This window comes from Nomascus leucogenys, chromosome 20 (assembly GCF_006542625.1).
Source record: "Nomascus leucogenys isolate Asia chromosome 20, Asia_NLE_v1, whole genome shotgun sequence".
NCBI classification, from domain to species: domain Eukaryota; kingdom Metazoa; phylum Chordata; class Mammalia; order Primates; family Hylobatidae; genus Nomascus; species Nomascus leucogenys.
In genome coordinates this window covers 46,792,104-46,809,211 of record NC_044400.1, presented here as the reverse complement: position 1 = coordinate 46,809,211, position 17,108 = coordinate 46,792,104, and the positions used below count along the sequence as shown (strand labels likewise).

The 17,108-nt window shown below is 43.2% G+C and overlaps 1 protein-coding gene across 1 annotated transcript in view; it reads right to left on the bottom strand.

Annotated features, from left to right (window-relative positions):
- Nucleotides 1-13,530, bottom strand: part of UGDH (UDP-glucose 6-dehydrogenase) — a 29,053-nt gene extending 15,523 nt beyond the window's left edge. The window contains exons 1-3 of the mRNA XM_030800910.1: nucleotides 13,233-13,530; nucleotides 7,358-7,526; nucleotides 139-240 (exon numbers count right to left, since the gene is read on the bottom strand). Coding sequence (XP_030656770.1) covers nucleotides 139-240; nucleotides 7,358-7,519 — 264 coding nt within the window. The 5' untranslated portion in view covers nucleotides 7,520-7,526; nucleotides 13,233-13,530. The remainder of the gene's footprint in view (nucleotides 1-138; nucleotides 241-7,357; nucleotides 7,527-13,232) is intronic.
- Between the last annotated feature and the right edge of the window lie 3,578 nt (nucleotides 13,531-17,108).

Here is a 17,108-nt window from a genome sequence, read left to right as displayed (position 1 = left end):
GACAACCAAAATTCACTGGACAACTCTATACTAAGCAATGTTGAGGCTTAATACCAATGGATTTACTATTAAAGTATGATGAAACTTTTATATAGATAAGAATACATTAAAATTCACACAACAAAGGAAAATACTTACAGAAATAAATACAAGATCAGCTTCTTTGATGGCATCATCAATATTGGTAGAAAAAAAAAGATTTTTTCCTCGACAGGATTCTACCACTTCTTTTAGTCCTGGCTAAAAAGAAAAAAGAAAAGTAATTGTACATATAGCTTGCCAGTGATATGAGATAACCTAATAGTATAGAATTACATTTGTTAAAGGGGATGGTGATATTGTAATTTAAAGGTCTAGGTTGTGCTCAAATTACCTTTGTAGAAAAGTTAAGGATCATATACCAAAGGCCATAAGTGCACATCTCATTTTTTAAATAGGGACAGGGTCTCACTCTGTCACCCAGGCTGGAGTGCAGTGGTGCAATCTCAGCTCACTGCAGCCTCCGCCTCCTGGGCTCAAATGATCCTCCCATCTCAGCCTCCCAAGTAGCTAGGACCACAGGAGCCACGAGGCCTGGCTAATTTTTGTATCTTTTTTTGGTAGAGATGGGGTTTTGGGGTTTCACTGGGTTGTCCAGGCTGGTCTCAAATTCCTGGGCTCAAACAATCCTCCCATTTCAGCTTCCCAAAGTGCTGGGATTATAGGAGTGAGCCACCATGCCTAGCCCATTTATTTTATTTTATTTATTTTTTTTTGAGACAGAGTCTCTTTCTGTCACCCAGGCTGGAGTGCAGTGGTATGATCTCGGCTCACTGCAACTTCCATCTCCTGGGTTCAAGCAATTCTCCTGCCTCAGCCTCCCAAGTAGCTGGGATTACAGGCATGCATCACCACACTGGGCTAATTTTGTATTTTTAGTAGAGATGGGGTTTCACCATGTTGGCTAGGATGGTCTTGAACTCCTGACCTCAGGTGATCCACCTGCCTTGGCCTCCCAAAGTTCTGGGATTATACGCACAAGCCACCACACCTGGCCTATTTTATTTTTTGATACAGGGTTTCGCTCTGTTCCCCAGGCTGGAGTGCAGTTGCATAACAGCTCACTGCAGCCTTGACCTCCCAGGCTCAGGCAATCCTCCCTGCTCCTCCTCCTAAAGTGCTGGGATTATAGGAGTAAGTTACCACGCCCTGCTTCATAAGCACACCTTAGTAAATAAAGTAAAATGGAAATTGCCATTAAACTTGCTACAATCAGAAGAGCAGCTCATTTAATGCTTTGTCATTGTTTACCATGTGACTCACTCATAAGAGTTAACTATTAACTATGAGTATCAACACAATTTTCAGAAAATTCAAGGTCCTCTCTGATTTCAAGCAAATACATGATTTTGCATTGTCATTATGAATGCACATTTTTACTCCTAATAATTCAGGCCATACAACTGGCTGTGAAAGTCAATTTACTCCCTATATACTTAAATAAATATACGTTTTTCTAAGTCCTATTGCAAGGAACCCTTTTATTTTAAAAAAATTCCCAGTTTAACAGGAGATATATTTATGTTAAGAATATGGAGGGCTATAAAACCACTTAACAAATATTCTTATAAAAAAAATCAAGCCTAAATCTGATTGGACCTGTACCTTTAGATCTAACTACCAATTTACATTAAATAAAGAATAAGTTGAAAAACTCCAAGGAACTGAACCAGCAAAATCTAGACTGAAAAATTTCTTTTTTTTGAGACAGAGTCTTGCTGTCACCCTGGCTGGAGTGCAGTGGCACCATCTCGTCTCACTGCAACGTCCACCTCCCAGGTTCAAGTGATTCTTGTGCTGCAAACTCCCAAGCAGCTGGAATTACAGGTGCACACCACCATACCTGGCTAATTTTTGTATTTTTGGTAGAGACGGGGTTTTTCCATGTTGGCCAGGCTAGTCTCGAACTCCTGGCCTTAAGCGACCCACCCGCCTCAGCCTCTGAAAGTGCTGGGATTATAGGCATGAGCCACTGTGCCTGGTCTAGACTGTGATAATTTCTAGCCAATAAACGAACTGGTTTCTTCAACCAATAGACATTGGTTGAAGCCCAACTATTGTGGGCTACCAGCCTGGGCAACATGGCGAAACCCCATTTCTACTAAAAAAAATTTAAAAAATAGCTGGGCATGGTGGCGCTTGCCTGTAGTCCCAACTATTCAGGAGGCTGAGGTGGGAGGATCACTTGAGCCCAGGAAGCGGAAGTTGCAGTGAGCCAAGATCGGGCCACTGCACTCCAGCCTAGGCCACAGGGCAAGGCCCTGTCTCAAAGAAAAACAAAATTATCTTTTAGAGATACATGATAAAGTATTTATGGATGAAATTATAAATAATCAGCATGGTGGTAGTTGGGAAGGAGGACTGGCCACGTAGATAACTGTTGAAACAAGATGGGCACATAGAGATTCATTGTACTATTATCTTTAATTACATGCTTGAAATCTTCCATAATAAAAAGCAAAAAGAAAACAAACCTAAATCACTGAAGCTCACTCTTAGGGGAGAAACTCAAACAATATCCATCCATAATATTATGGATGTTTAGAAAACTATGTCTACAGCAAAGTGAAAGCCCCTTCAGGGGCCATAGGTCTGGCATTACATATAGAGGCAACTCCCTTTTCTTCAATGGTTCCGAGGTCTCTTAACATAAGTAATTGGAGGATGTGAAAAATGTACATTTGAATTTCCATTAGTTTGATTAAAATAACAGGACAAGCAAGATATATGAACCACTACAACCATGAATATGATGTTACCAATCACAGTAACGGGTTTCCTTGGTTATTTTGGCTAGATTCTAGAAAATGAGGGAAAAGTTTTATAGAGTCAGGATTTGCAGAGAATAAAATTTAATTCAGTCCTGTGTATAATCTCCTAATATTTAAAGTTACTAAAATCAGAGCAATGCAGAATTCATATACATATAATAAAACCTCAAAATGAAGACTTACATAATTATATTAAAGCCAAAACTGATGCAGAAGCAGTTAATAATATAGGTTCTATCTGTTATTAGGTTCATTATGTAATTACCATAATTGGTATTTAGAATTTATATAGTACTTTTAATAGAAGAACTCAAATCCTTTTATAGGGTAAAATTATCCTCAGTAAAATGAAAATTTTACCCAGAAAAAAAGCAAAGCAAATTATCCATTTTTTTTTTTTAAAGTAGTTACTACTAATTTTGTTTGTTTGTTTGTTTGAGACAGAGTCTCGCTCTGTTGCTAAGCTAGAGTGCAGTGGCGCAATCTCGGCTCACTGCAACCTCCGCCTCCTGGGTTCAAGCGATTCTCCTGCCTCAGCCTCCCAAGTAGCTGGGATTACAGGCGTGAGCCACTACACCCATCTAATTTTTTTTTGTATTTCTTTAAATACAGACGGGGTTTCACCATGTTAGCCAGGATGGTCTCGAACTTCTGGCCTCAGGTGATCCACCCATCTTGGCCTCCCAAAGTGCTGGGATTACAGGCGTGAGCTACCACACCCAGCCTAAACTGTATTTTTTAATGAACAAAGTTTTAAAAAGCAATGTCTATTCAATAAATACGGCAACACAAAAGGAAGTGTTTTAACTGTTAAATATTAACAGAATCTACTATTTTCTCAGTAATTCACATAATGAGAGAAGAAAGAACATTAAGTCAGAGCCCACTGTATGCCCTCTCCTAGTCACTACTATTCCCAAATTACCATCATGCTGAATTCTATAATCATAGATTAGTTTGCCTATTTTTGAACCTTACGCAAATGGAATTATATAGTATGTACTCCTTTGTGTCTGGCAACACTACTTTTGTAAGATTTTAACCATATTCTTAAGTGCAGGAGTAGTTTCATTGATTTTCAACACAGTACAGTATTTTGTTGCAGTATTATGAAATAATTCACGTAGCCATTCTTTTTGTTTGTTTGTTTGTTTTTTAAGACGGAGTCTCACTCTGTTACCAAGACTGGAGTGCAGTGGTGCAATCTCGGCTCACTGCAACCTCCCCCTCCCAGGTTCAAGTGATTCTCCTGCCTCAGCCTCCCGAGTAGCTGGGGCTACAGGCATACGCTACTACACCTGGCTAATTTTTGTATTATTTTAGTAGAGATGGGATTTCACCATGTTGTCAAGGCTGGTTTAGAACCCCTGACCTCAGGTGATCTGCCCACCTCAGCCTCCCAAAGTGCTGGGATTACAGGCATAAACCACCACACCCAGCCTCATGTATCCATTCTATTGCTGATTAATATTTAGGTTGTTCCTTCTGTCTTTTAGTGCACATATGTATGCATCTCTGTTGGATATACACTTGGAATTGCTGGGTCACAGACTAATAGTTTTTTTTTATTTTTTCAAGAGAGAGGGTCTCACTTTGTTGCCCAGGCTAGAGTGCAGTGGCGCCAATAGGGCTCACTGCAGCCTCAGCCTCCTGGGCTCAAGTGATTCTCTTGCCTCAACTCCTCAAGTAGCTGGGACCACAGGCACATGCCACAATGCCCAGTTAATTTTTAAATATTTTGTAGAGACAAAGTTTCACTATATTGACCAGGATGGCGTCGGCCTCCAAAAGTGCTGGGATTACAGGTGTGAGCCACCGCGGTTGGCCTTTTAAAAAAAAAAAAAAAGAAAAGGAACAGGGGTCTTGCAATGTCGCCCAGGCTGGGCTTGAACTCCTGGGCTCAAGCAATCCTCTCGCCCGGCCTCCCAAACTGTTGGGATTACAAGCGTGAGCCACTGTGTCTGGCCTATATTTTCAGCTTTAGTAGATACTGTCAAACAGTTCTGCCAAGTGACTGTACCAATTTATATTCTTACCAAGCAGTGCATAAAATTCTCATTGCTAAACACTTGGTATTGTCAGTAATATCATTTTAACCATTCTGATGGGTGCCATTATTCTAATTTCTTTATTTACTTATTTGGAGACAGAGTTTCATTCTGTCAACCAGGCTGGAATACAGTGCTGCGATCTCAGCTCACTGCAACCTCTGCCTCCCAGGTTCAAGCAATTCTCTTGCCTCAGCCCCCTGAGTAGCTGGGATTACAGGGGTGCACCACCACACTTGGCTAATTTTTATATTTTTGGTAGAGACGAGGTTTTGCCATATTGGCCAGGCTGGTTTCGAACTCATGACCTCAAGTGAACTGCTCACCTCGGCTTCCCAAAGTGCAGGGATTACAGGTGTGAGCCACTGTGCCCAGCCATATTCTTTTTTTTTTTAATTTGGAGATGGGGGCTCACTATGTTGCCCAGGCTAGACTTGAACCCCTCAGCTCAAGTGATCCTTCTGTTTCAGCCTCCTGAGTAGCCAGAACTACAAGGCCATGCCACCATGCCTGGCTTATTTGTGAAGACTAGAATACACTGCTGGCAGAATTCATTACTGAATGTTTGGATATAAGTATGGTTTATGGGGTTTCAAATGACTTGAAACCCTTTTATCAATATCAGCATTATAGAACTCTCCATCAAGTTATCTTTCTAAAACATTTTTAAAAATTACCCTAAAGCAAATATAGTGGTAATATTTCTTTTTTTTTTTTTTTTTTGAGACGAAGTCTTGCTCTGTAGCCCAGGCTGGAGTGCAATGGCGTGATCTCGGCTCACTGCAACCTCCGCCTCCTGGGTACAAGTGATTCTCCTGCCTCAACCTCCCAAGTAGCTGGGATTATAGGTGCGCGCCACTGCACCCAGCTAATTTTTTGTATTTTTAGTAGAGACGGGCTTTCACCATGTTGGCCAGGCTGGTCTTAAACTCCCAACCTCAGGTAATCCGCCCGCCTTGGTCTTCCAAAGTGCTAGGATTACAGGTGTGAGCCACTGCGCCACCAATATTTCAATCCTAAATCTGATTCAGATGTAATAAGTAAATCTGTGTTTTTGAGTGACTACTACTCTATAGGTGCTTTTTCATAGATTTCCATATCTTATATTCCTATAGATAGCAGGCAGACCTATCTTAGAGATAAAACTGGATTGAGACTTTCCTTCTAAAAGTCTAAGGCAACTAAAGTCTATGGTTGATAATAGTCACAAATAAATAAATAAGCTTTAGCCAGGCATGGTGGCTCACACCTGTAATCCCAGCACTTTGGGAGGCCGAGGAGGGGCGATCACCTGAGGTCAGGAGTTCAAGACCCCCTGGCCACCATGGTGAAACCTCGTCTCTACTAAAAATACAAAAATTAGCTGGGAGTGGTGGTGGGCACCTATAATTCCAGCTACTAAGGAGGTTGAGGCAAGAGAATTGCTTGAACCTGGAAGGCAGGTGTTGCAGTGAGCTAAGATCGGGCCATTGCACTCCAGCCTGGGCAACAAGAGTGAAACTCCGTCTCAAAAAACAAAAAATAACCAAGCTTTTCTTGGGGAAAAATATAAACATATTAATGTTAGCTAGAAAATGCTACCATCAAATTTTCAAATGCTTTTCTGTTGAGTTTCAAAAGCATAATATGATGAACTAATTTTACAGTGAAATAACAAAAAAAAGGAAACCAGATAGCTCAGTAAAATAGTTAGAAGCATATTTTTCTAAATTCACAAAATTTTGAAATTCCAGTTAACAATATTTGTGGCACCAAACTCTAAATATGAAAGATGCCATTTATCCATCTAAGGTTTATGTGATGTTAGTAAAATAATCTAAAAATATATTAAATTTATATTAATATTATTAAAAGTTGTATTTATTTTTACAGGATACCACTTTTTAATTTTATTATAATATGGTAATGATACTAACAGACAAAATTAGAAAATAGGGAAGAAGGCCAGGTGCAGTGATTCACGCCTGTAATCCCAGCACTTTGGGAGGCTGGGGCGGGCGGATCACCTGAGTTCAGGAGCTCAAGACCAGCCTGGCCAACATGGTGAAACCCCATCTCTACTAAAAATACAAAAATTAGCTGGGTGTGGTGGTGGGCGCCTGTAATCCCAGCTACTCAGGAGGCTGAGGCAGAATTGTTTGAACCCGTGAGGCGAGTGTTGCTGTGAGCTGAGCTCGCGTCATTGCACTCCAGCCTGGGCAACAGAGGAAGACTCTGTCTCAAAAAAAAAAAAAAAATGAAATCAGGGAAGAGAAAAAATTATCCATAATTTCACTGCACTAATACAACCATTCTGATAGACTTTCTGGTCATTTTTCCTACCCACGTTACCCGAAGTAATGCGTTTTAATGTCCATATGTTTTGTATCCAGATTTTTTCATTTAATTTCTTATCAGTTGCAATTATAGATTTTTATATTAATAGTGCATATAAATGATTTACTAAAGACAGTAAAAAAACAAAGAGCATAAAAACAAAGAGTTGTTTAATATGTTTACCTCATAAATAGGAAGTGTAGGAGAATTCCACGCATTGATTCTTGATTCATTGACATCAACAACCGTTACCCTGATTTCAGGACACATACGAGCAATGACACTACATGTGGGTCCTCCAACATAGCCTGCACCGATGCAACAGATCTTCTTAATTTCAAACATGATTGTACTAGAAAGAAAACAGTAAGACTGTTCTAGTATTGAAAACAGAAAATTTAAAGAAATCATATTGTACATTCATTACACTTTATAAAAACTGTCAAGGTGACAGATATCTGGAAAGATTTCCTACATTCACTCTGAGGAATTATGGAAATAGTGATTTAAAAAAATAACATTCCAATTGGATGACCTAGCCTGTTCTCAGCTGCACTAGCATGAAACATATAGAAATAATTACAGTAACTGATATTACTGAAGGGGAGCCACAAAGATTATAATGACCTAATATTTAGAAAGTAAAGAATCAAAGTAAAACTTTTCTTAGGTCTATAATACACTAGGACAACTTTGATTGCTGAGAGAAAGCTCCAGAATGAACATACTTGTACAATTCTTGCTTAAATAAATGCTAGTGTACAAAGATGAGTTTATAACAGGTTTAGATTACAATGATATAGAATAAGATTAGTTCCACAGTCCAGAATTGGCCTCTGAGATTATATGCCCTACACACTACTTTGGCTTTCAAAGTTTACTTTTAGGTACTAGGCAATAATCTTAAACTCCATTTCAACTTTAATCAGAAACCATAAGGTGGTTAAAGAAAATGTAATTTCTGTAATTACCAAAGCTGTTACACAGATTTTTTTTCTTCCCAATGCCAGCAGAAAAGTGGGTTACACAGATTTTGATAGATTTTCAAAAGCATTAGGTGAACTGATTCACACTAATCAAAATGACAAGGAACTGATTTATACATAAGTATGCTCATTTATCTGTTATAATGAGAACTGTCAAACTGATCAGATTCTTAGAAGCAAAAAATGGTTTTGCCTTGCCAAGACCTCAGACATCATCTAATCTAACCCATTCACAGATTCCAAAGAGAAGGAAAATGTTAATCAGAGAGTTTAAGAATTTTTTAGTATACTCCTGTATGGATCAGAGAACACACTGTGGAACGCTGGCCTAATTTGAATGCCTGGCAAGAATATCCCTATTATGAAAAAAGACCAATCATATAATTAAGATTATCCAATTCCTTTTAGTTTGAATCTGTATTAAACAATATTCTAAATTTTCGTTTGGTTCTCTGGATAGATTTCCCTACTAGAAGAAAATGAGCTGACTAATCCATGTAAGTATCCTGGACTGTTTGTAGCCTGTGTTAATAAACTACCAATCTGGCTTATACATTGATCTTTAGTGGTACAGATATCAACTCATGGAGTCTGATCCCTCATGACTTTTTTTTTTTTTTTTTTAAATGATACAGAGTCTTGCTCTGTCGCCAGGCTAGAGTACAATGATGTGATCTCGGCTCACTGCAACCTCCGTCTCCTGGGTTCAAGCGATTCTCCTGCCTCAGCCTACTGAGTAGCTGGGACTACAGGCACACACTACCATGCCCAGCTAATTTTTGTATTTTTAGTAGAGATGGGGTTTCACCATGTTGGTCAGGATGGTCTCAATTTCTTGACCTTGTGATCCGCCCGCCTCAGCCTCCAAAAGTGCTGGGATTACAGGCACGAGCCATCACGGTATTTATTTTTTTTGAGACAGAATCTCACTTTGTCACACAGGCTGCAGTGCAGTGGCACCATCTCAGCTTATTACAACCTCCGCCTCCTGGGTTTAAGTGATTCTCGTGCCTCAGCCCACCAAGTAGCTGGGACTACAGGTGCACGCCACCACACCAGGTTAATTTTTGTATTTTTAGTAGACACAGAGTTTTGCCATGTTGCCCAGGCTGGTCTCGAACTACTGAGCTCAAGCAATCTGCCTGCCTCAGCCTCACAAAGTGCTAGGATTACAGGCACGAGCCACTGTGCCAGGCCCCTCATGACTTTTAAAAAATGATTAAAAGAAATAGAATTTTGGTAAAATGGTAAAAATGGACAGAATTTTAAATTATATGATTCAATTAAATAGAGCAGTATTCTTAGTCATATGAAATAAATTTTTAAAAATTATTTATTCTGGCCAGGCACGGTGGCTCGTGCCTGTAATCCCAGCACTTTGGGAGGCCGAGGAGGGTGGATCACCTGAGGTCAGGAGTTCAAGACCAGCCTGATCAACATGACAAAACCTCGTCTCTACTAAAAATACAAAATTAGCGAGGGATGGTGGCACATGCCTGTAATCCCAGCTACTTGGGAGGCTGAGGCAGGAGAATCGCTTGAACCCGGGAGGTGAAGGTTGCAGTGAGCTGAGATTGTGCCATGTTGCACTCCAGCCTGGGCAACAAGCACGAAACTCCATCTCAAAAAAAAAAAAAAATTACTTATTCTGAATAATGTTCATATGGTTCAAAATTAAATCTGTTGTAACAAGGTACACATGAGAAATCTCACTCCAACCCCTTCCTTATCTACTTTGCTATCCCCTACTTTGCTTCCACACAAGCAATCCGTTTTCTTGTATATCCTCCCAGCTACAAGTAAATATACATATATATTCTAACAATCTTGTCTTTCTAAATTCAATAGAATACCATATATACTATTAACACCTGGCTTTTTTCACTTAATTAAACCCAGTATATCTAGAATACTTAAAGAGTAGAATCTCAAAGTAATGTCCGACCAGAGGATCTTTTAGGGTTACCATTTAATCTCCTAGCGAAAGGTTATTAGGGCAGCCTTTACTCTTAATCTCAACCAGGACAGGTTCTGCTAACACATTTATTAAATGTAGAATCAGTGTCTACTCGTTGCAGCTCCTGGGCTTAAGGAGTTCATAGTTTAATAAGGCACAGCCAGGCTAACAGTTATTTGCTGCTGCTCCCTGCTGTATCCTTGACTCCTAGAATAGCAGCCTCTCAATGATTATTAATTGAATGAATGAGTAACTCTCCACAAGGGCCTCTCTTTTTGAGATGAAGACTTCTGTGTAAATAGCTTTAGTTCAGATTGCCGATCATAGTATTTTTGCAGTAATTGACCAGAATACTATCAAGTTCTTTTTTTTTTTTTTTTTCTGACACAAGGTCTCACTCTGTTGCCCAGGCTGGAGTGCAATGGCACAATCTGGGCTCAATGCAGCCTCCGCCTCCCAGGTTAAAGCAATTCTCCCACCTAGCCTCCCAAGTAGCTGGGACTACAGGTGTCTGCCACCATGCCCAGCTAATTTTTGTATGTTTTGGTAGAGACAGCATTTCACCATGTTGGCCAGGCTGGTCTCAAGCTCCTGACCTCAGTTGATCCACCTGCCTCAGCCTCCCAAAGTGTTGGGATTACAGGCGTGAGCCATCGCACCTGGCCAAGTTCTTTTCTTGAGTTAAAGAACTTCAGCATGTTTCCCCAGAGTTACTTCTTATCTGCCTTGATTGTGAGACCACATTTCAACTTGCTTTACATACGTCAGACTACTGATGGCAGGTGAACCTATATCACAGAACTGGATGTGTTTTACACAAGCTTTATTTTGGATATTCTCGCCTTGCTATTTCCCATGAAATACGGCTTATGGATGACAATGGGAGAATCAATGAAAAGGCTGATGTACAATCTGTGCAAGTCCAAATAAATGCTCACTTGGAAGTTTCAATAAAATCTTCAATAAGCTTTAAAACGGAGTTTGACATAGTGACACACTTTGCATGACACAGATGTTTGCCAACTCCATTTTCTATTTCTTTTTTTTTTTCTTTTTGACATGGAGTCTCACTGTCACCGAGGCTGGAGTGCAGTGGTACCATGTCGGCTCACTGCAACCTCCGTCTCCTGGATTCAAGCAATTCTCCTGCCTCAGCCTCCCGAGTAGCTGGAATTACAGGTGCCCACCACCACGCCCAGCTACTTTTTATACTTTTAGTAAAGACGAGGTTTCACCATATTGGCCAGGCTGGTCTCGAACTCCTGACCTCAGATGATCCACACACCTCGGCCTCCCAAAGTGCTGGGATTACAGGCGTGAGCCACTGCGCCCAGCCCCATTTTCTTTTTCTTCTTTTTTTTTTTTTTTTTGAGACGGAGTCTGGCTCAGTTGCCCAGGCTGGAGTGCAGTGGCGCAATCTCGGCTCACTGCAAGCTCCGTCTCCTGGGTTCATGCCATTCTCCTGCCTCAGCCTCCCAAGTAGCTGGGACCACAGGCGCCCGCCACTACGCCCGGCTAATTTTTTTTGTATTTTTAGTAGAGACGGGGTTTCACCGTGTTAGCCAGGATGGTCTCGATCTCCTGACCTCGTGATCCGCCCGTCTCGGCCTCCCAAAGTGCTGGGATTACAGATGTGAGCCACCGCGCCCAGACCCCATTTTCTATTTCTACTTTTATGTACCCTCTGGCCCTCTATTCTACTGTCAGAGACATAAGAGTGTTTCCTTATTAAATGGGTTATTTTGAAATGAGTTTTTACCTCTGTATTTTGAGAGAGTCACAACAAACCAAACCGTTCCAAAACTACTCTTCATGCAAAATTTCATAAATTCAAATAAACATTCCAACCCAGAAGGGGTCACTAACAAATAACAAATGCCCTACTACAATCTAAACAGAATATAATCCTACTAGCCCCAGCTCTCTACAGCATAATTTGCATAGGTACCCAGGAGCTAACGATGGGCATTATAGTTGGATACATCAGCTTCACAGATTTTAATCATTTCCAGAAATTAAACAGTAAAAGATGCCTGACCAGAAAAAAATATTTAATCAGTAAGAAAGCCGGTATTAATTTTATGTCTAAGGGTTATCATGTAAAGCTGTGGAAGTAAACAAGAAGGAAGATGGATTATGCTTATCCAGTTATAGATTTTGCAGCAACGGGAGAAGAAATGAGATCTTTTCAATTAGGGTTGTCTACCCCTTACCTTAAACTGGATCCTGGCCACTAATAAGCACATCTCAGAGCAGACAGTCAGCTCTTTCATTTCCAGAACCCCCCTGAAGAAAGACTACTGTTCTCCATTTCTTAAGGGATTTGAAGAAACTCAAAGGCTCACTGTGTCTTTGAGGTCTGTCGATAAGACAGCTACTGCTCTGTATGCCCATGAATAGATCCCTACCAGCGAACCCCTCTTTTCTCTATACTAGAATTCCTAACCCTACTAAGTTATCTTCCTATATATTTATAGGACGTATAATTTTTCAAGATCTCACACAAACATGGTCTCCCGAGGCACCCAGGAAAGGCCTTCCCCGACATCAAACAGAGCAATTCTGTGGTGTGGGGGGCCAACAATGGATTCCAGGACATCCCGGACAGATATCACGATAGTCTTAGGATTTTGCTCTCGAGGGCTTTCTGGCTTCGTTTCTCTTTGGTTTCTTAAGACGGGCGGCATGAGAAAAGCAGGAGCCCCTCAGGTGAGCAGACTCTTAAACACAAACAAAAGACTACGACTCTGCGGCCAAAATGAGGTCCCCAACGAGAGAACCGCTTCCTGTGGTGGGCGTTTGGCTTTGGAGGCGGCAGAGAAATCTAATCCAAGTCAGGAAAGTGGGTAAAAGCAGAAAGAGAAGGGGCTGGAAGACTCACGAGTCTTGAATAAGAAGCCCAGACGACCACATCCCCAGGACAGCAGTTCCAAAATGCGGTTCCCGCCCTAAGCCCCAAAGAGACGAAGGTCGTGAGACGGGAAGCCCGGGACCCAGGGCAGCTAGCGACCCGGAGCAGCGCGCACACCCCAGCCCCGCTCCCTCCACATCCCGCCCAGACCTGGGAGCATCCCGCCCGGGCGGCGGGGCCAGCCTGGGAGCGGCGCTTACCCACTTCCCAGCAGCAAGCGCAGGGACCGCTCCTATCCCGATCGTTCGGACAGCACCTTCCTACGGGCCGCGCCGCCGCAGCTTCTCCACCCGCGCCCCGCTCCGTCTGAGCTCCCTCTCGGCGCACGCCCCTCCCTCAGGCTGCCACGCGTTACACTCTGAGTCCCGGGCCTGAGCCCGTATTTAAAGGCTTTTGCCTGAGAAGGCGGAGGCTTCATTCCCCCGCAGCCAGGCCCTCCTGGACCCTGCCCTCAGCTGCTTCCTAGCTCCCCCTCCCACTACACAAGGCCCAGGGCCGGGTCCCTATTTCCTTCAGGGCCCAGGGGCGGGGAGACTGGGGCTGGTCCTGGCTGGGAGGGTCTGCCCCGCCCCTGGCCGAGCTGGGCAAATCCGCTTTGGCCAGCTCAGCGGCTCCGCCCCTGCCGCGAGCGGCGCTGGGCGGGGCTGCGTGCATAGCGTGTCCGCTGGACCAGGGGACGGGGGCGCGCCGCGGGTGTAGTCTCTGTGCTCGCCTACCCGGCGGTCGTGGGTCGATGGGGGGTCAAGAATTGTTGTCGGGCAGCCCTCTCTCCGCCGCCCTGTCCTGTTCGAGGCAAAGGCCGCGTGCGCTCCGCGTCTGCCAGCCTTTAGGGCTGCGCGGACACTGGGTGGGTGGTGGGCCGAGGCGACCGGAAGGTCCTGGCCGCCTTTCCGGTTTCCTCAGCACCCTGGAGCGCCGCCCTCGGGTTTCGGCCCTTTGGACTCTGCAGGTCGGTCCCGGTGGGCGGATTACTCCTCGCCCACAACCTCGAGGCCCCGGGGTCAACCGCGCCCTCCGGGCCGGCAACCCAGGGTTTAGTCAGATTCCTCCTGACCCACCGCTTCTGGGAAAGAGGCGCCTCCCGTCAGGAGGATGCTGAGTTCCTCATGACTGGACCAGTGAGTGTCCACTCCCTGGTCCCTGGCGGGAGAGGCGGGACCCCCACCCTGCGCTCTTTGCAGAGATGTTCCTCAGGCCCAATCCGGGATTTGGGATGTCTGTGCATGCTGTGGAGCAGAGAGTTTGCAACTTGTAAGTGCCGTGCGTGAGGAAGAGTAAAATTAACCTATGGAGCCTGCTCATTTTTAATGTGGAGGGCAGTTCTGTTCCTTTCTTTCGCCGCTTCGAGGTCATTTTAACACTCAAATCTAAGATACAAGAAAAAAAGCCAGGCATAGTCATGGCCTTTTATTTTCTTCATTAAGGATTACATCAGGTGACATAAGCCATTTTAACATACATCGTGAAGAAAGTGATTAGTAATTTATAAAGGCACATTAAAATACCATATAAATTACAGTTTTCTTGATAGGATCATGATGGGGACTTTAAGAAAGTTGTTGAATGTGGATGAAACAGTTTGCTGTGGATAGTAGCACGTGTGGCAGGGTATGTAGGCTTGTTTGTTTGTTGTTTTGTTTGTTTTGAGATGGAGTCTCCCTCTTGTTGCCCAGGCTAGAGTGCAGTGGTGCGATCTTGGCTCACCACAACCTCCTCCTCCCCAATTCAAGCGATTCTCCTGCCTCAGCCTCCCGAGTAGCTGGGATTACAGGCGCCCACAACCATGCCTGGCTAATTTTTATATTTTTAATAGAGACTGGGTTTTGCCATGTTGACCAGTCTGGTCTCAAACTCCTGACCTCAGGTGATTCGCCCACCTTGGCCTCCCAAAGTGCTGGGATTACAGGTGTGAGCCACTGTGCCTGGCCAGTATATGTAGGCTTTCTGCATTCTATGCAGTTCAGTTCATTCATCCAACAAATATTTAATGTCTGTTGTGTGTCAGACATTATCCTAAAGGCTGAAGATGCAAAAGGGATTAAGACTCAATTCCTTTGGCCGGGCACGGTGGTTTATGCCTGTAATCCCAGCACTTTAGGAGGCCATAGCAGGCGGATCACCTGAAGTCAGGAGTTCCAGAGCTTCCACCCTCTGAAGCAACAGCCCAAGCTATGCCTCAGCCCATTTTAGTTACAGCTGGAGCAGCTGGGACACAAGGCACCAAGTTCCTAGACTGCACACAGCAGAGGGACCCTGGGCCAAGCCCTCAAAACCATTTTTTCTTCCTAAACCTCCAGGCCTGTGATGGGAGGAGCTGACATGAAGATCTCTGACATGCCCATTTTCCCTATTGTCTTGGTGATTAACATTCAGATCCTCCTTACTTATGCAAATTTCTACAGCTAGCTTGAATTTCTCCTCAGAAAATGAGATTTTCTTTTCTGTCATGTTGTCAGGCTGCAAATTTTCCAAACTTTTATGTTTTGTTTCCCTTAGAAACTGAATGCCTTTAACAGCACCCAAGTCACATCTTGAATGCTTTGCTGCTTAGAAATTTCTTCTGTCAGATACCGTAAATCATCTCTCTCAAGTTCAAAGTTTTGCAGATCTCTAGGGCAGGGGCAAAGTGCCACCAGTCTCTGCTAAATCATAACAAAAGTCACCTTTGCTCCAGTTCCCAACAAGTTCCTCATCTCCATCTGAGACCACCTGATTGGATTTCATTGTCCATATAATTATCAGCATTTTTATCAAAGCCATTTAACAAGCTTCTAGGGAGTTCTAAACTTTCCTACATTTTCCTGTCTTCTTCTGAGCCCTCCAAACTGTTCCAACATCTGGCTGTTAACCCAGTTCCAAAGTTGCTTCCATATTTTTGGATATCTTTTTAGCAGTGCCTCACTCTACTGGTACCAATTTACTGTGTTCTTTTGCATGCTGCTGATAAAGACATCCCCAAGACTAGGAAATTTACAAAAGAAAGAGGTTTATTGGACTTACAGTTCCACATGGCTAGGGAAGCCTCACAATCATGGTGGAAGGTGAAAGGCATGTCTCACATGGCGGCAGACAAGAGAGAACTTGTGCAGGGAAACTCGTTTTTAAAACCATCAGATCTCATGAGACTTATTCACTATCACAAGAACAGCACAGGAAAGACCTGCCCCCATGATTCAATTATCATCCGCTGGGTCCCTCTCACAACATGCAGGAATTATGGGACCTACAGGATGAGATTTGGGTGGGGACACAGAGCCAGTCATAGTAAGGTATTGTTTGGGTAAAATGTAAGCCTTTCTTTCCTTCCTTTTTTTTGTTTTTTTACAGGGTCTCACTTTGTCACCCAGGCTGGAATGCATTGGCATGAACACGTCTCACTGCAGCCTCAACCTCCCAGGCTGAAGTGACCCTCCAACTCAGCTTTCAGAGTAGCTGTGATATGGTTTGGCTGTGTCCCCACCCACATCTCATCTTGAAACCCAGTGGGAGGTAATTGAATCATGGGGGCAAGTCTTTCCAGTGCTGTTCTTGTGATAGTGAATAAGTCTCATGAGATCTGATGGTTTTAAAAACGAGTTTCCCTGCACAAGTTCTCTCTTGTCTGCCGCCATGTGAGACATGCCTTTCACCTTCCACCATGATTGTGAGGCTTCCCTAGCCATGTGGAACTGTAAGTCCAATAAACCTCTTTCTTTTGTAAATTTCCTAGTCTTGGGGATGTCTTTATCAGCAGCATGCAAAAGAACACAGTAAATTGGTACCAGTAGAGTGAGGCACTGCTAAAAAGATATCCAAAAATATGGAAGCAACTTTGGAACTGGGTTAACAGCCAGATGTTGGAACAGTTTGGAGGGCTCAGAAGAAGACAGGAAAATGTAGGAAAGTTTAGAACTCCCTAGAAGCTTGTTAAATGGCTTTGATAAAAATGCTGATAATTATATGGACAATGAAATCCAATCAGGTGGTCTCAGATGGAGATGAGGAACTTGTTGGGAACTGGAGCAAAGGTGACTCTTGTTATGTTTTAGCAAAGAGACTGGTGACATTTTGCCCCTGCCCGAGAGATTTGTGGGACTTGGA